The 23,745-nt window shown below is 38.9% G+C and overlaps 2 protein-coding genes across 2 annotated transcripts; both read left to right on the plus strand.

The window, feature by feature from the left end:
• Window positions 1–1,770: 1,770 nt before the first annotated feature.
• Window positions 1,771–18,444, plus strand: LOC139455846 (uncharacterized). The gene is made up of 4 exons (XM_071237392.1): window positions 1,771–2,079; window positions 5,308–5,398; window positions 8,443–8,631; window positions 17,984–18,444. Exons 1-4 carry the CDS (start codon window positions 1,771–1,773, stop codon window positions 18,442–18,444), a joined length of 1,050 nt encoding a protein of 349 aa, XP_071093493.1.
• LOC139455982 (polysialic acid O-acetyltransferase-like) lies at window positions 2,674–4,318 on the plus strand. The gene is made up of 3 exons (XM_071237504.1): window positions 2,674–2,678; window positions 3,447–3,801; window positions 4,286–4,318. The coding sequence occupies exons 1-3, from the start codon at window positions 2,674–2,676 to the stop codon at window positions 4,316–4,318; spliced, it is 393 nt and encodes a 130-aa protein (XP_071093605.1).
• Window positions 18,445–23,745: the final 5,301 nt, after the last annotated feature.

Genomic DNA, 23,745 nt, shown 5'->3' on the forward strand with positions numbered 1-23,745 from the left:
AAAACACTGAAACAACAACCTGGGTGTTAACGAACTGCTGGAGACCCAGCAGATTGACAGATTGTTGTCTCCGTGCACATTCCACAAGAAGCGAACCATTTCGGAGACGACTTACGTTTTTTACTTCTCCACAGGCACTCTGAATGCCCTTGGAGACAGCAAAAGGATTTAGTTTTAGAGGGTTTCCATCAGAAGATGAGATAACTATGAACCTAGGCCAAGAATTAGCAACATCTGGAGAGACATCTTCATTAGACGACAAAGAGTCCACATGGCGATGTTTATTTGTTTTCAAAGAACCAGGAGTTTGGTTGTGAGACATGGAGTGTTAATAGTATTCGGCACCCCTGATCCCCACCCCTGATCCCCACCCGCCATCGAGTGTCAAAAAGGACGATGCTGCAGCGGAAGCCAGTCTACAACACCAGGGCTACAGGGGTGGTATACTCCAGCAAATACAACACGAATAGCTACATTTGTCTACCAAAAAGAAATGTCCAGCTGGTTCGGCCCTGACAGAACATTGGAGACATATAGAATTCGGAGGTTGACATCACCAGATTGGCCCATGAGCCACCGCCACCGACTCGAGGCAATAATTATATTGGCATAAGTTGGAATATCAGATTACATCATAAAAATTGTTAAAAATGATATATATCTAAAGTGGCACTTTTCCATGCGCAGGGCATGGCGTGACCAGACGATTGATATAATCGGGCCAATTCGACCACCCGTCTAGGTGAAGTAAGGGTCGAAGTGGTGTGTTGGCCAAAAGGAACACCGGTTCCTGGCTCCATCGCCCCCAACCCCCAGAATCCCGTCCTCCACCGACACAGGGGCGCAACCCACGGCAAACAGGTTGCCCAATTCGGTCGCCTGGTACGACCAGCAATGGGGTGCTGTGGAATCAGTGGGAACAACATTTTAAATTAAAAATATTTAAAAAATAAAAAAAATAAACTGCAGACATTTCATGTAGGGCAGCCACACTTTGGATAGCAGCTGGCTTGGACAGAATGGGTTTATTCCAACAATTAATTGTACAATCTACTCTACTTTCTTAAGAATATGGAAAGGGTTTTGCCGCTTGTATTTTAATGACAGAGTCTTGTTCTTACTTTTTACTGTCCCAATGGTTCCTGAAGGAGAGGCAATCAATCTTCCAAATGAATGGTATCATTTTGCCTTCGCCTTTTCTTGTTACCATGGCTGCGTCGACGTCTTTGCAGATTGGGTTGCAGTCTCAACAGATCCAATATATTGCCGATTGCATTTCGTTGGTAAGATAGACTGCCAACGTCTTTTATGTCATTACAAGCACATGGCATTGCTGTAGACAACAGCCAAATCCAAAGATTTTCGCTGGAAAATCTAAAAGGTGGAGTGCATTTAAGGCTATTAAATTGATGATATATTTTCACTAATATCCTAACTTTGATGCAAAGGACTTTCAGAATGGAAATATTGGTAGACATAAATGGAAATATTTCTGTTCATCCCGATGTATGCTGGCAGACTCGTATCGATAATTTCTTATGTGTCTCTTCATCATAAATGAACCCACAGATGGGTTGCTATATACAACGGGTGTTGATGTGATAGGTCTTCAATATATATGTTTCCTGCAGTATGTGTTAGCTGCAATGAATATAAATAGTTAATCGTCAGCGACAGGCACTGAAAAATCAATAGTGAATAGGCGAAGTTGAATCTGTAACAGCACTCATCACAGAGATCTGCTGCATTCAGTTTCTCTGCGCTTGCAGTATGGCACCTATGATGCTACTCGTGACAGTAACTTTTATCCCAGCAATTCGTTTACTTTGCATCAATGAAGCAGGCCTCACAACCGATGACCATTATTTGGAAAACAACCTGTATGGCGTCATTGAAGAAAGGGTTTTTGTCGAACGTGACTGTGCAGTGGAATGTCTGTCTCATTCCAATTGTTCGTCCTTCGGATTCGAACCTACCCTTTATTTGTGCCATCTGCACAAGAAAGACAGTAATTCAGCACCAATGGACCTTGTGGAAAAACCGGAGTGGAAACATAGTGATATTTCTCAGTGGCCAAAGGTACATGTTTATACTTTCATCTTTAAACTTTATTGATTCATGTAGTTCTCTTTTCAGTATATAATAATGGGCCTCCGGGTAGCCTGGTGGTTAATAGCTTGTCAGACCGAAAACTTTTCTGATTTCCCTCATACATGTTGGTACAATGTTAGAAGCATATTCTTGATGTGTCCTATCAATATGTAGTTTGAACAGTGTTCAAAGTGGCGTACATATATATCAGATGACTTTTGTAATTGGAATTAAATAAACCAAATTCCAGATGACCGGAGAAAAGAACATACACTTGATTGAACAATTGACTATGCGGAATCACCTTTGCCTATGCTGTCAGTTGTATCATAACTACGAACATTGAACAGCTTCCCTTACATTTGCTCATCAGGAACGAAGGCGCTATCCGTCGTCCGTTCGTCTGTTAAATTTTGACGTATTCTCCGAATTGGTTGACGTCTAGTACCGTAATATGAATCACATTTACTCACCGCCTTAAGATCAAAGTGTTGTGCCTTTCTTGACAATCGTGACAAACCTTGTTCTTAGACACGACTATCCCAAGGAATCTGAAGCAGTGAAATGATACATGTCAACGCAATGGGGTTATAATCTGTTTTTGTCAAAAATGTGTAGCAATAGTATTGTAAAATATTTAAGAAACTACACAATCCAGATAGCTGAACCTATATTTGAATGTGCATGTTTGTCTCAAGTGAAAACAAATATTCTTCAATTTTGGAACATGTATAGATAGCATCTTACTTAAAAGATATGAGAGCTAATATTTTGTTAGGATTCACTCACTGCAATTGGTTTCAGATATACGCATCGCACTTATATCGATTGTTTTGAAAACTTCAGTGAACAGGTCGCTTTGTACTATGTCAAGTGAATAATGTATTACATTGACGTCATGCTCTTTTCTCTCCCGCATCTCAAGTCGCTTATTGACTGAAACATTGCCGATATATTAAATTGTGATTATTATGTAAAGGTTGGTTGGTTGGCTGGTTTGTTGTTTAACGCCGTTCTCAGCAATATTCCAGCTATATGACGGCGGTCTGTAAATAATCGAGTATGGAGCAGGCAATTTAGTGATTATCATGAGCATCGATCCATGCATTTGGGATCGATGACATGCATCAACCAAGTCAGCGAGCCTGACCATCCCGATCCCGTTAGTCGCCTTTTACGACTAGCATAGTCACCTTTTACGGCAAGCATGGGTCGCTTAAGACACACGCCTCAGTGGCTGAGTGGGTTAGGTCGCTGACTTTGTGTGCTGGCTATTAGATGCTTCTCTGGCAGTGTGGGTTCTAATTCCGGACACAACATAAATAAGTACTAGAATCTGAGCTTTACTGAAAAAGTGTTATCGCAAATATAACCATTAACCTGAGACAAGAAACCGTTAACACGAGACAAGAAACCATTAGCATGAGACAAGAAACCGTTAACACAAGACAAAAAACCATTAACACGAGACAAGAAACTGTTAAGACGAGACAAGAAACTGTTAACATGAGACAAGAAACCATTAACCTGAGACAAGAAACCGTTAACACGAGACAAGAAACCATTAGCATGAGACAAGAAACCGTTAACACAAGACAAAAACCCATTAACACGAGACAAAAAACTGTTAAGACGAGACATGAAACCGTTAGCATGAGACAAGAAACCATTAACACTAGACAAGAAACCATTAACATGAGACAAGAAACCGTTAAAACGAGACAAGAAACTGTTAACACTAGACAAGAAACCGTTAACATGAGACAAGAAACCGTTATCATGAGACAAGAAACGGTTAACACGCGACAAGAAACTGTTAACACTAGACAAAAAACCGTTAACATGAGACAAGAAACCATTAACACAAGACAAGAAACCGTAAACATGAGACAAGAAACCGTTAACTCAAGACAAGAAACCATTAACACGAGACAAGAAACCGTAAACACGAGACAAGAAACTGTTAACACGAGACAAGAAACCGTTAACACGAGACAAGAAACCGTTATCATGAGACAAGAAACGGTTAACACGAGATGAGTAAGTGATAACACGAGACGAGAAAGCCACAGCATGGGGTTAAAAAAGCTATAGCATGGGACGAGAAAGCAATGTAGTACATCACTTTCTCGTCTCATGTGTTCGCTTTATCACTTTCTCGCAATAAAATTAAATCCCCTTTCCGCTCCCATAGGGACAGCATGCGACACGTGTTCTATGCGAATAAAACTACATAACTAAAACAGTAATGAATTGTTATAGCATACCTTCTTATCATTAAGGGGCGAGGCATGTTGTTTCCCTTTATTTTCTCCTGACAACCAACGGAATGAGTGTTGAAATTTTCTAATTAAGTGCATTACTTTGATTATCTATAACAAGCATGTGTGTGTGTGTGTGTGTGTGTGTGTAGAATCTGAGCTTCACTGAAAAAAGTGTTATCGCAAATATAACATTTGTTACGTTATATATGTGAAGTGTGGAATATGATATTATGCGACTTCAGGGACGGCCACGAGAAAGCGATAACACGAGATGATAAAATGATAACACGAGACAAGAAACCGTTAACACGAGACAAGATACCATCAACACGAGACAAGAAACCGTTAACACAAGACAAGAAACTGTTAACACGAGACAAGAAACCGTTAACATGAGACAAGAAACCGTTATCATGAGACAAGAAACGGTTAACACGAGACGAGTAAGTGATAACACGAGACGAGAAAGCCACAGCATGGGGTTAAAAAGCTATAGCATGGGACGAGAAAGCAATGTAGTACATCACTTTCTCGTCTCGTGTGTTCGTTTTATCACTTTCTCGCAATAAAATTAAATCCCCTTTCCGCCCCCATAGGGACAGCATGCGACGTGTGTTCTATGCGAATAAAACTACATAACTAAAACAGTAATGAATTGTTATAGCATACCTTCTTATCATTAAGGGGCGAGGCATGTTGTTTCCCTTTATTTTCTCCTGACAACCAACGGAATGAGTGTTGAAATTTTCTAATTAAGTGCATTACTTTGATTATCTATAATAAGCAAGTGTGTGTGTGTGTGTGTGTGTGTGTGTGTGTGTGTGTGTGTGTGTGTGTGTGTGTGTGTGTGTGTGTGTGTGTGTGTGTGTGTGTGTGTGTGAACGGGAACGGTTTTGATCTTGAAATATTGCTAAACCCATAGTTTTCTGTAACGTGTATATTTTGTCTAAAGGAACTGATGGGCCCATGTGCAGATCTCACCTGTCCCCCTGGGAGGCGATGTAGTGTGCATCGTGTGACAAAAGCGGCAATGTGTACGGAGGGTAAGCAGAGGTTGCTGGGAAGCTAAATTGTAATAATGCAGTGAATAGTAGTAACAACTGTGTAATGACTGCACTGCGGTGAATTGTAATTACAAATGCGGCAAATTGTAATAACTTAAACTAAGCTGACATAAATTGTAATAAAATGGTATTTATTTGCTAGCGTACAAGGAAACATACAGTAAATCAAAAATGTCCGACTTAGCTATTTGGAAATAGTTTTGAAAGCCTTTTCAAGCATTGAATCATTGAAGAAAAATAACTTTTGCCCTGCCCTGAAGGCGGGGAAGTATAAGGGTTAGTTTGTTTGATTGAAGGAGAACTCCGTTTTGGTTTCTCTAAAAAATATTTTTTTAAATATAGTTTTTAAAATGAAATGTTTCATAATGTAGATAATTTATGCAATTTGTTTATTTTGTTTTTTAAAAGGGCTAAAATTGTTGAAGGGAAATATATCTCCTTTCGATAAAGTTAATCAGTCTATATTTTGTAAGAATAAACTATTGCGCATTTAGAGATCATCTCCTTTAGCTATAGGCGTATAATGGAGCTTTATCACACACACACATCGTATCTTATTCAAGTTGTATTACTGAGAGTGAGTGATTATCTCCCTTACCCGAATAGCCCTATAGCGCACCATCTTTGCAATGTATCGTATGTTATTCAGACAGCGAGCAGGAAAGGTTTAGGGAGGAATTCCGGTCAAACATATAACGCGCACTCAATCTTTCTCCATTCACACTGCTATTGCAACTTATTGTTCAACATGATTAAATACCAGGCTTCTATAAAGTATGAAGTTGTTCAATGAAAAACACATGTAAAACAACGGGTTTGACATGGGAAATTAGCAATTAATTGTCTTCATAATCACATGTATGGTGCTTACTGTGCACAGTTGAGCACAGTATTGTTTCAAGTAGTTCACTGTATGTAATGTATGATTCATACCGTTTCATGCGGGGGTTTACGGTTCTACATAGTTATTGTTTTGAGGTGGGCGGTCGGGTAGCCTAGTGGTTCAAGCGTTAGCTCGTCACGCCGAAGACCCGGGTTCGATTCCTGACATGGGTACAATGTGTGATGCCCATTTCTGGTGTCCCCCGCTGTGATATTGCTGGAATATTGCTGAAAGCGGCGTAAAAACATACTACCTTACTTACTATTGTTTTGACGGGTTTTATAAAACTTCCGGCAGAGATTATATGTTCTTTACCACTGAATACATAGACAATCAACAGATTGGTCTGTAGTTTGCAATTATTTTCCTTAAAAATACGGTTGCATGGTGTATTCACAAGGTTTGGGTTGAACATACTGACATTCTTCAAAACATACTTCAAATCTAAACCGGAAGCAAAAAAAGAAACCCAGTTAACCAAACGGAACCGTATACAAGAGTAATGAGTGAGTGAGTGAGTTAGGTTTAACGTCGCTTTGAGTAGTATTCCACTTATATCGCGGCGTGTCAGCTTGATGTGGGTGTAAAGCCCGAAGTGATGCAGGTGAAAGCCCCCAGCATGGGTATAGTGCTGATCATATATTCGGGGCGAACCGGAATTCGAACACACTGTCATATGATTCTGACGTGCCCAAGGGACACAACTCTGCATTACAAACTGCAGCACCTTAGGCCTGACCCCGCACTCAACAATAATACATTTTCATAGAACAAAGATGTTTTAGATGAGATATGTATTGCGTAACATTCCATGAAGAAACACAGGCAACATAACACTATCACAAACTACAAAATATTTGCACAATAAGTGCAAAATACGCAGGTACATTGAACATACAAAGGAGGTACATTATAACAATTGTATTTAAAAAAAACACGTGTATAAAAATTATATGGAAATGATATGAGAATTGAGCAAAACTATGGTATTGTTATACGTACAAGGAATTTGTTTATAATTGTAGATATGATAACAGATCTTGGACATTGTTTCTGGATACCTATTGGTAAAAATTATTAAGAATTTATCCTTTTGACAGAAGTTGTAAGAGATATGACCTACGCGTTTGCAATAAGTAGATAATTCTCAATATTTATGACTTGACCAACCTGTATGTTCTTAACTTGCTGTTGGAGTAATGGGAATCCCTTAAATGAATGCTTGAACATATTAACATTTAGACTGAAGTTTATTTACAGTTGATTAATTACATTATTTGAGTTTATTATTTCAAAAGTTTGTTTATTTAACCCAGGCAGCATTTTGTCCAGAAAGATTGATATTTGCTTGCAGAGCATGTTTAACAATGACATTTGTTGTATTATCTATATATGACTTGTATATACCAAGTTTTGCCTGACAGACACAGTTATGTTTTCCTTGCGCTGACCATTTAAAGACACTGTTTCTTTTATTGTGCTCTCTAAATATACCTGCATTAGCAACAACCAATTTGAACTTTACACTAACCCTCTCCTCTCATTGCTTACACTTCCTTCCTCGACATATGACATTATATGGCCGGAAACAATTGATGTACTGCAGCAATCTCTACTTGTTACAAGTTGCCGCATTGTTTATTACAATTCACCGCAGTATCATATTTTACGACTTATTCATGTTGAAAAGATTGTTCTACTGCCCTTTCAGTGATTACAGGAACTACACCAACAAGGGATATTAACAATATAACAGAAATGAATATCTGTTCATGAATACATTCATCGAGATTCTTCTCTGAGGCAGTTACGCTTGATAACATAATGTTTGTTTAATACGTATTGGCCCTTCTGAGATATGAAACGTGACCACACACAAACACACAAACACACACACACACACGAATTATTAATTTATGACGCTTGGCAGTATTTTAGTTATAGCAAGGCGTGAAATTTCGATGTGTGTCTCGAACCCGAAACGTGGTCTAAGACGTATAACAAACTGAAACCCGCGTGCACGGGCATGGTCCTTCTTATAATTGATCATAATTCAGTACCGTACACCCGTCATAGTTTTTACATTATATTATATTATGCATTGATAGGCTGTCAGATATGTTTATGTTCTTCTCCACAGTTGGTGTCTATGCATGTTCTGAAGCAGATGTTCCAAACGCAACCTGCACTTACGGATCAAAGCTGATAGGAGGAACCCGGTCTTGTACCTGCCATAGCGACTACCTGGATGTGCCTCGAGACGTCCTCAGTGTCAACAACACTTGCATGAAGAACGGCAGTTGGTCGACACCCTCGATTCACTGCTCTGGTAAATACTTGACTTACTTTCGTTCACACATCGCTGCTATAGGATACCACGTGTACAACACGGGTAAAGTTAGCTTAAATAATAAATAATTCATATAACAAATATATCATGTAACAAAAGTCTTGCAAAGGTTTGTTCATGTTATAAATATATCACTCCAAGCTCCGATCTAATCATACTGGAAATATCATTATGACTAATCAAATCGGAAAATTATTTGCGTGTATGAATGTAACTGATCTTATTTCAGTGCCGAACACCCGTCATAGTTTTAACAATCTTTAACATCATATTATGTATTGACAGGCTGTCTATATGTTTATGTTCTTCTCCACAGTTGGTGTCTATGTATGTTCTGAGGCAGATGTTCCAAACGCAATCTGCACTTGCTAAGCTATTTGGAAAATAATAGAGAACAGTTTCAGTCATTGAATAGATAAGGATTACTATATATAAATTGTAATAATTTTCATTTACATTTATCAGGGGTCATTACAATTCACCGCAGTGCAGTTATTATTATTTTTCTTAATGTTTATTACACATCACAGCAGTAATACATGTTACCCAATGTTATTTCTCTTCCCTGGAGTTTACATTTTACGGCGTTATTACATAAAACAATATTGATTCACTGATGTACATGTACTCACAGCTGGTCCAGCTGTCATCAAGCTGATCTGGGTCAAGAGAAAGTCATCCAGCAATAAAGTAGCCCTTAAAGTTATTGTGTCAGAGATACACCATGGAGTGATCTTGCTTCCGTCCTGTCTTTCACTCTGACATGATTCTCAGGAACATATCGGGTTCCACTTCACTGGTGTCTGATCTTAGCTAGTGCAGCTGCCCCAGCCTCCTGATTACATTCCGGATATATACTAACGGACAAAAGTAGCTGCGCTCCAATTAAGTGATGTAAAAGGATATGTTATTGAACATAATAACATAATATTTGTTTTAACAATATATAATCATAACATATCTTATAACCAAAACCGTAACAAAACCCATATCTGGTAACAGGAGACAGACGTCCTGAAAGAGAGGTGTGTAACAATTCAATTGCGTTGATACATGCGAAGAAGCGGCGGCGCATTGAAGACACTGGTTGATTGAAAACAGCCTGGGGGATGTTTCTCTAATTGCAAACCATAGATTACCAAACTGAGCTAGAGTTACCGAATGGTTTTGGTCCTGTCGTGGGCGTCGCTCCGTCCCTTCCCACACATGGTCTTTGGGGAGAGGTCTGACGAAACAGCCGGCTAGGGCAGTACAACATTAATAGCTGCTTCAAAAAGTCTGTTACATCACGTGCAACCTGGGGGGTGGGCATTATCCTGCCTCAACGTGACGTTACGTCTCTTTGTTTGCACAAAGGGTAGAACATAATCTCGTACGATGTCGTCCCGGTAACGTATGCCATTCCAATTGCAATTGAGAATGTTCTCCCATGAAATGGGATGCCACCCAATACCATTTCACTTCGACCCCAACACTAACGACTTCGAGTTATGCAGGCGTCGTTAAAACGTTCTGGACGCCTGTAAACCATTGCACAACGTTAACCATCTGAGCTGTCCAAATGAAACCTGGAGTCATCTGTGAACCTTAGATGCTGTCTCTACCAAGCTGTGCCAGCCTGACACTGACGTGGAAGCATAATTGGCCGTATGGGTAGTTTGGTATTAATTCCGTAGTGTTGACCTCCTGTAGATAACGTCTCAAAAGAGATGGCATTGTGTTTCGATTTCAATTTCGCTTTGGGCTACTTGCGTAAAAAAATTTTTTTTGTCCATCTGAATTGTTTTCATGAGCACCTGACAGCTGCACAATCATTGTATGCTGTTCACATTCGCAAGCCACGTGTATGAGTATCATGCTCTCAACAAACACGCAAACATCGAAATGCGCCCTGCATAACATGGACGTGCCAATTGTGAATCAGGATCATGTATTCGATGAGATGTCATCATGAATATGTATTGAAAGATGCATTATTTATTTTCAGATAAATATAGTTTTATTGAGCTTTATATATTTTTTTAATTTCAAGTTTACACGACATACGGATTTTCTATTGGACGACAGGTCGGTCACATGACCTCGAAATTGACGTTCATAATTGTATGAACGATACAATTTGACGTTCATACGGGTTTCACGAGATCGTGTTTTTGAATTGAGGCAAACAATGAGGGATTACTTCCACATTCCCGGGGTGAGGTGAGGTGAGGTGAGGTGAGGTGAGGTGAGGTGAAATTGGGTTTAACGTCGCGTCCAAGATTATTGCACTTATATAGCGACGTGCATGCACGTGTGTGTGTCTGCTTGTACTAGTCCGGACTGATGCCTATTTATAGCGCTAGCCCACTGAGATACCATGCCGCAATTTAACATGAATACCCCACTCAGACACAATATACTGATTCCGAGCCGACCATTCCTTGTTATGGCCCCTTAATGCCGAGTGCCAGACAGGGTAACAACAAGTACCATCTTTTAACGTCTTTTGGTATGAGGCGGCCGGGGATCGAACCCCGGACCTTCCGCTCTCACATTCCCGGGGAAACCCCTTGGAATTCCCCAGCATGAAAACATACATAAGCGTTCTTTCCGATCATTTAGAACCTTCAGTCTTGGTCACAGCGTTTCAGTATATATTGCGAAATGTCTGCGTGACTACATGATTGTTCACGAATATCCTCGCTGCGGCCCATCCTAATGAACAAACGAAGAAATGCACATCTAAACTATCGTAGTATCGACTCAGTCCGTGCCTAGGCTGACATTGGCCGTCTCCAGCAATCTATGAATTTACCTTAGTGTCTGTTTGACGCATCTTTATTAACCTTTCAATGATCGGCCAGTTGATCAATGAAGACTAACACATGTAACCGCCACCAGTTCATTAACAACTTCGGAAATCACTCCCGTCACGTTTAGCGTGTCGGCCATATTGAAGTCTTGTACTTGATGTAAATGTATCACGACGCTCTGTCATTGTGACTGACTTACTGAGGTAGTTCTTTACAGACCTTTCTCATCTTATTAGGATATGATTTGAACACTTGCGTAAGATGTTTTTGAAGAGCAAGTTGTGCATCCATACGCCCATGTCACCTCTCTTTTTGAGGAACTATTTTACTCCGCGATATAGCTGGTTGTTGTATGGCTGTCAGTGTAAACATGAAGTCACACGTACTAAAATTGTGTTTAGATCTTGGCCTACATACTTTGAGGTAAGAAATTGTGATAAAAAAATTAAACGATTTGACTTTCACTTTGTGTGAGTTCATTGGAGTATGAACCTTCATAGAGTGAGGGCCAAACATTGTATGAACGTCGTCGCAACGTCGGAGCTTGCGACGACGTTCATACAATGTTTGGCCCTCAGGCTATGAAGGTTTATACTCCAATCAGTGAGTGAGTTTGGTTTTACGCCGCTTTCAGCAATATTCCAGCAATATCACGGCGGGGGACACCAGAAATGGGCTTTACACATTTTACCCATGTCGGGAATCGAACCCGGGTCTTCGGCGTGGCGAGAGGACGCTTGAACCACTAGGCAACCCGAGCGCCCCTCATACTCCAATGAACTTACACAAAGTGAAGGCCAATTCTTAAATAAACACAGTTACCTTTACTAGTATATAATCGTATTTATTGTGATTTCTCCCACGGTGAGTGACATGAAAAGGCAACAGACATTTCTCTTGAACATGTGCTTTACGAACTCCAAAATGCTACAAATTGTTACAACATTATTTCTAAAGTGTTTAACCAGTAAACACGTTTGGATAACTATGTAATTAAAAGTCAACATAAAACAATCAAGACACTGGACCCTATCTAAATTCCCAAAATGAATATTATTATGATAGTGCTGGTATAAAGAAACATGACCCAGGTAACTTTTACAAGAGCTTTAATGAATCCAATATTGGTTTTCTTACCCCTAAAGATGAACTTGACATGTATTTAGGGTCCAAAACATTTTATCTAAGGAGTTAAGGTAAAACAGTACATTTGCATGCTACGATACTTTGGAACCCGTAATATTCAATTAAAATGATCAATCACTAAAATCACAAGGTTAATTCATCCTGAAGAGCTGAGCTTTAATACTTACAGTGGTCATAAAACCAGCATAAGCCTTCAATAGTACAAGCAGACACCCAACACTGTAAACTTATACGGGGTCGACCAGTCTCTGTTTTGTCCCCTTAATGTCGTGATCCCGTCCAGGTAACAAAAAGTACCATCTTTAAATGTCCTTTTGGAATGTCGAACCACCGACCTTCCGATCTCCGGGAAGACACTCTACCAATTAGACCACGGAAGTGGTCCCTATGACATGATTCATAGCTTATTCAGCAACTTTTAATATCATTTTCTTTAATATTTCTAAATACCTCCAGGTTTGAAGCTGACATTATGAATATTAAGGATGATTCTGCCAATGAAGCTATTAGAATTGTTGTTACAAAATGGGGAAGATGTGGGATAAAATGGGGAAAACATTTTTCACAAAAACAACTGACATCACGTGAATGAAATTTGCTTGCTTATCTATGAGATACTTGTCAAGACTGAGTTCCAAACTTTTTTCTGATGAGATGAGTGAGTGAGTGAGGTGAGATTAACACCGCTTATAACATTATTACAGTTATATCACAGCGTGTCAGCTTAATGTGGGAGGAAAACCCAAAGTGATGCAGGCCTGAGACGTGTACCACTTCGGTGAAACACACAAGCGCAGGTTTCTGGCGTGTCCAAGGGACGGAACTCTGCACAGCGAATCGCGACGCCTCAGACGACTAGACCACCCACAAAACACATACACGTAATGAGTATAACTAGACAATACTGATGCAGTTATCATTGTATCAAAATCAAATAATGATGCAAGCATAGGAATATGAATGGTGAAAACTTCAATATGGCTGTCAATTTTGCCTACAAGTTAATATTTATCAAGATTTCGTGTGTTTTAGTGTGGACATTGTTGCTTGCTATCATGCTGAATCTAATTATCGTAAGCAATGCTTCACATTGATCACAAACATTTCCTATCATGAGATAACATTGAAGAAATATATGGCAATGGACCAATACATTTTCAATGTTTGTCATACAGCATCTTGTTTCTCCAGGCCCGTAAACAAAAGATTGGATTCAATGAAAATTTCAGTCGTTATAAAGGATTGTCTATGTTTTGTCAAAACCAAGGTGTCAGATATTACTGCAATAGTTTTTTTCCTCGAACATGAGGTCTATTTTGGTCCTCCACTACTGCATGTTTGGCATGTGTGTTTTATATATGTGTCTTTGGCTGACATGACCGAGTACCGAGTACTTCAACAACTGAATTGGTAGACAGTTATAGAATAACCCACGAGCTACGAGTGATTACGGAAAATATGTCACGAGTGAAATTAATGTTTTAAGTTCCGAGCTTTAGCGAAACTGGTGCATCTGGGATTCTGGGAGGATTTGACAAACGCGCTTGTGGAGTGGACATAGAAGATGTCAGGATTTTGTTGATATTTTGATGTTGTGATTCATTAATTGTCGAATAACTACTGTTGGACTGGAGTGAGTGAGTGAGTGAGTTACGATTTAACGTCACATCGGCAGTATTTCAGCCATATCGTGACGAGAAGTACATTAATAATACGTAGATTTAGACTTATTAAAACCTGTCAACGAAGGACAGTACAATAACTAGAATATCACATATTCGATTGAAAACTAGTTGAGAATATATAAAAGTCATAATTATCAGTGAACAACACAATATAAAAATTGGCTAGAAATCGTCAGCCACTGAAGGGAGATCACCATACCCCTCGAGGATACAGTCACTAACAATCTCAGTTGTTAATTTGATCTACCAATCATAAAACATTTATATTTTACAAGACAAAATCAAAATTTTCCAAACAACTCTATTTCCTAAAAAAAAACAATGATTAAACTAGAAGTGATACTACTAAAAAGATCCTTGATAGAAGACAATTTGAAATATTTATCCCTTGTGATGGCAAAATCAATACAGTCAGGTAGGACATGCTTGTCTGTGATTCTCTCATCACAAGGGATACAAAATTGAGGATCCTCACCTTTCAAGAGATATTCATGAGTATACATGCTGTGTCCAATACGACATCGTTGTTTAATGACCTCTTCAAATCAGGACTGACATCCCAAGTAGGCGTAACCAATAGTTGGTTTTATTTCATGTAATTTATTGATACCTACTTGGGTGTCCTACTTCTTTTGCATCAGATCACGAATATGGGATCAAAAGTGTTGTCACAGATTTGTTGAGTTCTGCTTTTGCAGCAGGATCGGCCATTGTATTACCAGTGATTCCAACATGGCTTGGTAACCAACAGAAAACGGTGTCGTATTGGCCAGTAGCAAATTCATTAAACAATTCAACAATGAAACAATTTCCATTAAAAGTTAATAGCTTGAATGCAAGAAAGAGAGTCTGAAAAAATAATGAACTGTTTATCTTGAGTTTGGCTGTGGATGTATTTTAGAGCCGTTACAATAGCATTTTCTTCTTCTGTGAAAATAGAACAATTATCTGGAAATCTGGTTGAGATAGTTCTGGATCCATTGAGGGTGGCGCTGGCAACAGCGTCACCATCCTTGGATCCATCTGTAAATATAGATTTATGAGTATCATACGTGCTTCGTAATTCATTATATTGCTGTCGATAAATTAATAGATTTGTGTCGGATTTCTTTAGTTTACTTAATGTTAGGTATACCTGCGGGCTTCACTAACTGCCATGGTGGAGAAGTGAACAGTCGAGTGGGGGCTATGGTTTCATGATTGATTGGGGCAGCAGAAACATCAGATTGTATTCTTATTCCAAGTGGTGGAATAAGAGATGTCTTTTTATTGTAGGGATTTTTGTACAGAGGATTAAAAACACAGTCATATGCTGGATTGGATTCAGTAGAACGTAATTTAGAGATATACCGTAAAGATAATTTAGTGCGTCGGTGTTTAAGGGATCGCTCATCAGCCTCCACATACAAACTGTGAATAGGTGAAGTTCGGAAGGCTCCAATCCAAGACAAAGCCTCAGGCCATGGTGATGAATGGTGTCTAATAGTTTTAAATTGCTCTTACAAGCCCCACCATAGATGATGGAGCTGTAAACAAGTTTAGAGCGTATAAGAGCTCTGTATAGTTGGAGGAGGGTTTTCTGATCCTCTCACCATTTGGAATTAGAGACAACTTTTAACAAATCTAGGGCTTTCAGACATTTATTCCTTAAGTATTTGATATGTGGTAAAAAGGTTAAATGATGATCGAAAATTATACCCAAACATTTCGCTTCTTTTACCACTTTAATGGGGGTGTTATTTAAAATTATTATTCTTTGTGATGAGGTTTATATCTTATGCAAAAATGAATACAGTTAGTTTTAGAATTGGAAAATTTAAAGCCATTTTTTAGACACCATTTTTGGATTTTATTTGAACACAATTGCATTTGCCTCTCAATCGTATGCATGTTCTTACCACGGTAAGAAACATTAAAGTCATCCACTAAGAACGATCCATCAATTGAATCGTTTACAACCTTTGCTAAACTGTTGATTTTAATGCTAAACAAAGTGACAGACAAAATACTTCCTTGTGTGACACCCTGATCCTGACTATAATGATCAGACAGGGTTGAACCCACGCGGACTCGAAATTGCCTGTCAGTTCAAAACTTGGATATAAATTGAGGCAAACGGCCTCGCAAACCAAAATCATGTAAATCTTTTAAAATGCCATACTTCCATGTAGTGTCATATACTGTTTCTAGATCGAAAAATATAGACACTGCATGTTGTTTGTTTATAATGGCAGTGCATGAATTCTTTGAGCTTGATTCTTCTTCGTCTGGTACATGCTCCATTGATCGAAGATAGTACAGACCGTACCTGACATAGTTCCAATGACTGGACGCAAAGAAATAGGGAATACTCTCTGCAACTGCCCATAGATTGAGCTCTTAGAAACACCACCATCAGGAGGATTGGCTTGATCAAGTTATCAATCCAAAGTTTTGCTCTGGCATGCCTTATCATCGAGGGTAAACTGCAAGAGTTTCTAATCATCGGTTGTAACAATGATTGGCCTCAAAAGCTCTGTTTTGCTGAAATTTCTTACATGTGAGCATGTTTGGGACACCACCAAATTTGCATGATTTCAGTAAATCCTGTGTTACTCAAAGCAGTTCCCACGGCTCCGACGAACTTCATTAGGAAGTGCATTCCACCAAATCGCGGCACAACGTTTTAACAAAGCAACCTGTAATCTCTTCGGAAGAAGCCATAACTGCTGCTGCCACAATCACCAGGAAAAAAAGACAGAATTGAACAATCACCAGTGTAACGATGAAATACGATTTCGACCATATATATAGAAAATATGACACCCATGTTATTTGTACACTTTTAATTATATCATTATCGGTTTCCTTGGCCATGAAAACATAATATTAGACACCATAATTGTGTTTGTAAGTGCATTAGAAGTGAAGATATTATCTCAAACAGAATTAATCGAAAATCGGCGGTGGCGATCTTGTTTTTCGCCTCTAAACAATATTCCCCAAAGATGCCAGTCTGGCACCCGGCTGATTCTGGTTCAGGATAGTTCAGAGATGATGAATCAATCAAAAAGCTTCATAATGACGCCAAAACAGGTTTTTTTTCCACAATTCCGCTGGACTAATTTGTGCATTATCTCAAACAGGAACGGGAACACAATCTCTCTCCTTGCCACATGTAAACTGTTTACACTGCTTATTTCGCGCAGAATGATTAGCGTTTTCAGTTAACTGGCGGCTGCATAATAATGTGGTACATCTGTACCGTATACTCTTGTCACTAATTATGAATGTAAGTCTACATACTATTCAACTGCTGATGTTAATTTTGACGAGAATGGAATCGTCACAATGGAATGGCATGTAGTCGTCTATATGTTGTTATTCTAAACCAAGGACCAATGAATCATATGTTATACAATCGCAGCCTTCGAGAATTGTGCCAACGTCTGTCTACGCTTAAGTTAGACATGAGACCAGTCAATGCAACATGGTAACAGGGACGACTGTGATTCTTAAAAAGGAGATCGTGGGGGTAGGCCTGATAAGGGGAACAGGACAGTTCATTGGACAAGGTTAATCTTAAAGTAGAAAAATTCCTTTTTCCTAAATAGACGTCAAAAACGTATAGACGTTCTTAAAAACGTCAACGCAAGCGAGACAACGCATGAGCAATATGAACAACGTATACTTTATCAGCTGTTATCTATTGTGTTCCTTTTCCAGGCGACTACGTGAAAGTCTACAGTCCAGTTGTCAAAACCTACACCTTCCAACAGATACCAGCGAGTAGTTTTAGGAAGGTAACCGGTGGTACTTCTACCTTGGTCTTTCTAGTAAAGACCTGTCATGACGCCAACATTGCTCTACACACTCATCCTAACAAAACCGACACTGATGCCTATGAGATCGTTGTCGGAGGATACGGAAACTCTAGATCCTTTATTCGTCGTTGCAGGACGTGTGCACACAGGGCGACTTGTAACGAATCATTTATACTTTCCTGCAATGAGTATAGACCATTTTGGCTTAGTTGGAAGAAAGACGTCATCTCGATAGGCAAGGGGCAGACTGTCGGACACCAGACGTTCATGGAAGTGGTACCAAGTAGTCCTATTGTGATAAATCACGTTAGTGTCAGCGCCTACATTAGGAACCATGCTTTGTGGCTATTCCGAGAGCAGTAGTCTACATGAGGTACTAGATTCTGAGAACAATGGTAAATGGTGCTTTTAACCCCGACAGAGTACAGAAGACAGAAACATTGTCTGAAACTTTCGTTCACTTTGAGTGAAAATGCACCTTCCAGTAAATACGTACCATGTACGCTTATCTGAAGATCGAAAATGATCACAAGTTCATATCATTGATGCCATTTATCTAACATTTGACAATTGTCCTGCACATGTACAATTTTGTGAAAAGAAGGAAAATAAATCTATTATAACTCTACGATATTAAATAATTTATCAGTACATTTGACAGAGTGCGTGAACCTACTGCTATTTCATAATTATTCAAGTTTTCTGACTTTCTCAAATTTCCAAGAATATAGGAGTAGTGAGAGCGTATACCTTGCAAACGACCTTGAATCACCCTTTGGTCAATTGGTATTATATTTGGATGCGTTAGGATATTGGGATATATTAAGTTTGGAGAAGAGATGAAGAAGTACCTGCAGTCGTATCGGACGACTGGGCACATACTAAGAACTGCTGTGTACGCACAGGGAAATTAAGATGAGATTTGTCACTTGAAATGAACCAGCTCTGTATTACATAATGTAATACTATATTCTCTGAAATAATATATACATTGCTTTTAATCGTAAATGACACAATATCTCAGACACTGTACACCTTCATTTGATATAAGGTTCTACCAACATTTTTCTCAGGCTTGATTTGAGTATGCACAAGGTAAGTTTCATACTTTGTCTTTGAGGAATTGGTTTGTTTGTTGTTTAACGCAGCATTCAGCAATATTCCAGCTATATGACGGCGGTCTGTAAATAATCGAGTCTGAACCAGACAATCCAGGGAATGATATCATGAGCTTCGATCCACGCAAATGGCATCGATGACATGCATCAATCATGTCAGTGAGCCTGACCCCCCGATCCCGTTAGTCGCCTTTAACGACAAGCATAGTCGCCTTTTACGGCAAGCATGGGTTGATGAAGACCTATTCTAGCCTGGATCTTCATGGGTCCACTAACTTGTTTAAGAAGTTATGTACGTATACATTCAGACAATAGCTGAACGCACTGAGCGCTTAATAATTGCATGCACAGAAAAAAGTCAGCCAATACATGCAGACTACTTGCACACATACATATTACACAACTGTCTGAAGTGTAAGAACAGAACGAGAAGTTACTAGTTATCATAAAAGTGTGCTAACTAACGACTGAACCACGGTTGACCGCTACATGGACACAATATCAGGTGTATTATATTCACTAAACTACACACTACAACAAATAATCTTTGTACAGACAATCAATTTACAGGGTACAGGTTAACTACAGAAGTAACTAGACACGCACGGTTGGAGGCACAATCAATTCAAGACTTAAAGATGCCAGGAGTGATCTCTCCTGTTCTGACACGTCACCAATGTGGCCATTTCGACAGACTGTATTCCGTGTTGATCCTGTGATAAAGTTGCCAGCTATCAGTTCTCCTCCATGAGGAATCGCCATGGAGGGAATGCCAACATACATCAAGCCCCACATGGGTCTATCAAAAGCAACATATGTAACAGTGGTGCACACTGTTTTATCAGCAGCTTTAATAACTAACAGTTTGTTGGTGGCTCCAGCAGGAAACACAGTTGTAGGCCATCAGAATGTCCAATTCTGTTCTAAGTGAGTAGGAGGTCAGTGAGGACGGTATTATAATGGCACACCGGGAGACAAAGATGATGCCTGTGGTTGGGGCATGTGGCAACACATACACTCAGTCCACTGCCTTGGTTCCCGGCTGAAGACTGGGTCTGGGTTGTCTCCAGGATCACTCTATTTTCCATAATCAATGTTTGAAATAGAACCCCATGAATGCATCTGACCACCCGAGGTCAGGTCTGATCTAACAGATCCGACATCCCGAGCGAGCAGAAGGGACGGTTCGGGTGGGGATTACATGCTCCTGAAGTCAAGGAAGGGGAATCTTCCAGGTTACTCACATCTAATCTGGTCAGAGATCCTCCCGCCCATCACTAACACTGAAACAAGATATTAAGCATATCCATGATATTCTACCCATGTTGTGGTTTGAATGTGAAGATAACATCCAATATATGTCAGAGTAAGATTCTTCATGGTGTACATGGTGGACATGTCAGTTTGAAATTTTGGGGACCAGTAAAAATCACCTAACAATAAACAATTCATTCAAGAACAGGATAAATTGGTCAGGCTCGCTTACTTGATCAATTAGAAGATAAATACTATGTGTGTGTCTATTTCCGGGATTTTATCGAGTGTTTGCATCTTGGAAATTCATCTCGAGACCCGAAAGCGTTAGCTTGAGGGGCTCGAATGAATATTTCCAAGATGCAAATACTCGATACAATCCCGGAAATAGACACACACATAGTGTTTATCGATATTGTAAACCTATTGTTTTATTTAGAAAAAAACATGCGCACTCTTTAACACCTCGTACTTACTCGGTTGTGAGGCGTCAACATCGAACGTTCTGTTGTTGCTATGGTGATTGTGATTTTGGTAATTAACGTACATCGGTAATGAGACGCAAATACCATCACGTATATTTTAGCTGCAATACCTACATCCTTGAATTCCTCATACATTTTAGAATCAAATGCCAAATGGTCTTTGTCACCAGTACAAATTGTCTGGATGTAATGAAGCAAAATAAATGAGGTGTGAAAACGAACGCTGAAAAAACTGCACTTGTTGGAAATTTAAACAAAGCCATTCGTCTATTCGTTGAGTACATTGGCTCTAGATCTTCATTTTCAGAATATACACGGGAAGAGAATCGTAGGAAGAATTAGGGAATAAAACATATATACATTGCAATAATTTGATATTTTCAACAGAACTTGTCGAAGTTCCCGTCCTGTGTGACGCCATAACTGACGCAAAATCACGCACAACGACAACAGTATTTATCAGAATTTCTTACTATTTTCGTTGGTTTCAATGAAAAATACAACAACAAAAAACAGTACACAGATTGTCAGAATGTTTCTGATTACTTACATGTCACATTTATGTATATACGAACCCTGAATCAACGAAAGTCCCCTCGTAAAATCCCGCGCACTGTTGACAGTCAACACGCCATTTTGCAAAATTCGGTCACCGGTAGTGATGTCAAACTTCAACATATTTGTTGTACATATTTGGTCATTTTTCTGAGGTGAAGGTCCTTGAATGAAAGTACACACGATCATTGTTAACTGCTTTTTACTGTTTCATGATGTAGATCTTGCATATCTTTTGTACATTTTTTTCACACAATTAATTTCACTTTGTTCAATATGATATCACCCGTAGATATAGGCCACAACATATATGAACGTTTGATAATCTCCTGTTTGTTTGAACAATGTTCACATATGAAGTTGAGGTGTCGATATTTCTTTAATTTAAACAAGTGTACATGTGACAGGTACATGTACATTTACATTTCATCTTGTATGTATTTCTAGGGAGTGTAATAGTCAATATTGTAAGTTCGTATAAATAGTGTCCATGAATAGCCGTTTCATTATATTTTATAACTGAAACTGACGATATAACTTAACCAAAATCGAATTATTTTTCGTTAAATTATATGCACACATTTCTTGAAGAATTGGCTTTGTCTTGGAAATTTTGTATGCCCTTTGATATACAGAACAGTGATATCTGAGGATTCGCCAGGTGGCCGTTAGTCACTATGGTGAATTTGATTTTGGTAATTATTTCATTATAATTTTTTTAATTAAAAATTTAAAATCCCAATAATTCCCATGAATAGAGAAAATCAAAATATTTGTTATGAATGTTAATTTTGTATTTCAATTTGCGTCCATTGTTTATTAGTATGCAAAAAAGGCTGATTAATTATGTATTCCTACACAGTGATTCGGTCGCTTGCTTCAGGGAATTCAAATCATATTTTCACCCTTTGACATTTGGTCATGTGACCCAAATTAGCCAATCACAACACAGAACACACTTTCTATAGGTTTACAATGTCTGTCATCATCCCATTTGACTAAATCGATGCCCATGATGTAAATCACTGGAACGTCTGGTCCGGACTCGAATAGTTACAGACTGCGTCATATAGCCGGACTATTGCTGAGCATGGCGTAAAACAACGAACAAACAAACAATATATATTTGAAATTCCCGCTTGGTAAACACGCTAGGGATGAAAGCTCTCGCAAATGCGTCCCATAAAACATGCTAAACCATTAACGTATAAGTAAGCGCAAAACTGATCATGAAGGCATGGGAAACTTTCAAACATCAAATTTGAACAATTGTGTAAACCAAATGGACAGTACACATGCAGAAAATCAAAGACAAGGCCAGATGACACACAGCCCATTGACCATTTGGGAGGATACACGAGCTGAACTGACAAGCTCTATATTGAAAGTGCTACAAGACCAAACGAAGGAATTACTGAACATTTTACCATAACTTGAGTAAATACTTGAATCTGATTGGTTAATTAAAATGAATCAGAGGTTTATAATCACATTTAATGTACTTCGTTCTCGTTTGACCACCAACATGGCGAACACCAAACAAACAACGATGGATTACGGCGATTTTGCTGTCGGAAATTACACAGAGGAGAAGAAGAAGAGGAAAAATATATTATTTGTGTGTCACACATCATGTGTTACATTTTCATGATTATTTTAAAATACAATAAATTAGATATGATGCCAAGCCAACAAGGCTATGAGACACATTAAAACAAAACTATTACAATAACAGCCTGAATAAAATCATATTGACCATATCAGTCATGAGTGCACTGAAGCGCACATAAAATCTAGCGGTTTCTCCGTTTGAAGCACAGTCGCAGTGGTATTGCAAGATGCGGCTGTATAATGTCACACTGAGCAAGGAATGCTAACTTCTGTTGTTTTATCATAATTTACAAAACAGGGATTTATTGACATCACTGAATAAATCAAATCTTATAACTGATAACATTCAATAAGGAAATGCATTTCATCTTCTATTACTAAGGTAGTAGTATTATCAGCACAATATTTACACCTTCTATCATGTAGTGGAATGGGAGGCTTGGAGTACCGACCAGTCTCTACAGGGAGTTATCCCGCTCTGAACTTAGCTCCTCGCCGCTTCACGCTCTTTACATAGCAGCTAAGATTACAATTATGCTTAAAAGTTCTATAGGTTCTTAATTTATTTCCATTTTCTGATCTTGAATCATCCCAGACATCTTGAAACCATTTCAGATGATCTTCATATGTCAGAAATTCTT

Source organism: Haliotis cracherodii, unplaced genomic scaffold (genome assembly GCF_022045235.1).
Source record: "Haliotis cracherodii isolate W230 unplaced genomic scaffold, xgHalCrac1.p SCAF_11, whole genome shotgun sequence".
In the NCBI taxonomy this organism is placed as follows: Eukaryota; Metazoa; Mollusca; class Gastropoda; order Lepetellida; family Haliotidae; genus Haliotis; species Haliotis cracherodii.

Excerpts from the sequence above, each read along its gene's own strand:
- LOC139455982 (XM_071237504.1), top strand. Across the intron at positions 3,802-4,285 it reads TTAACATGAGACAAGAAACC|GGACAGCATGCGACACGTGT; the intron begins GTTAAAACGAGA and ends CCGCTCCCATAG.
- LOC139455846 (XM_071237392.1), top strand. The coding sequence starts at position 1,771 with ATGGCACCTATGATGCTACTCGTGACAGTAACTTTTATCCCAGCAATT. Across the intron at positions 2,080-5,307 it reads ATATTTCTCAGTGGCCAAAG|GAACTGATGGGCCCATGTGC; the intron begins GTACATGTTTAT and ends TTTTGTCTAAAG. Across the intron at positions 5,399-8,442 it reads AGCGGCAATGTGTACGGAGG|TTGGTGTCTATGCATGTTCT; the intron begins GTAAGCAGAGGT and ends TCTTCTCCACAG.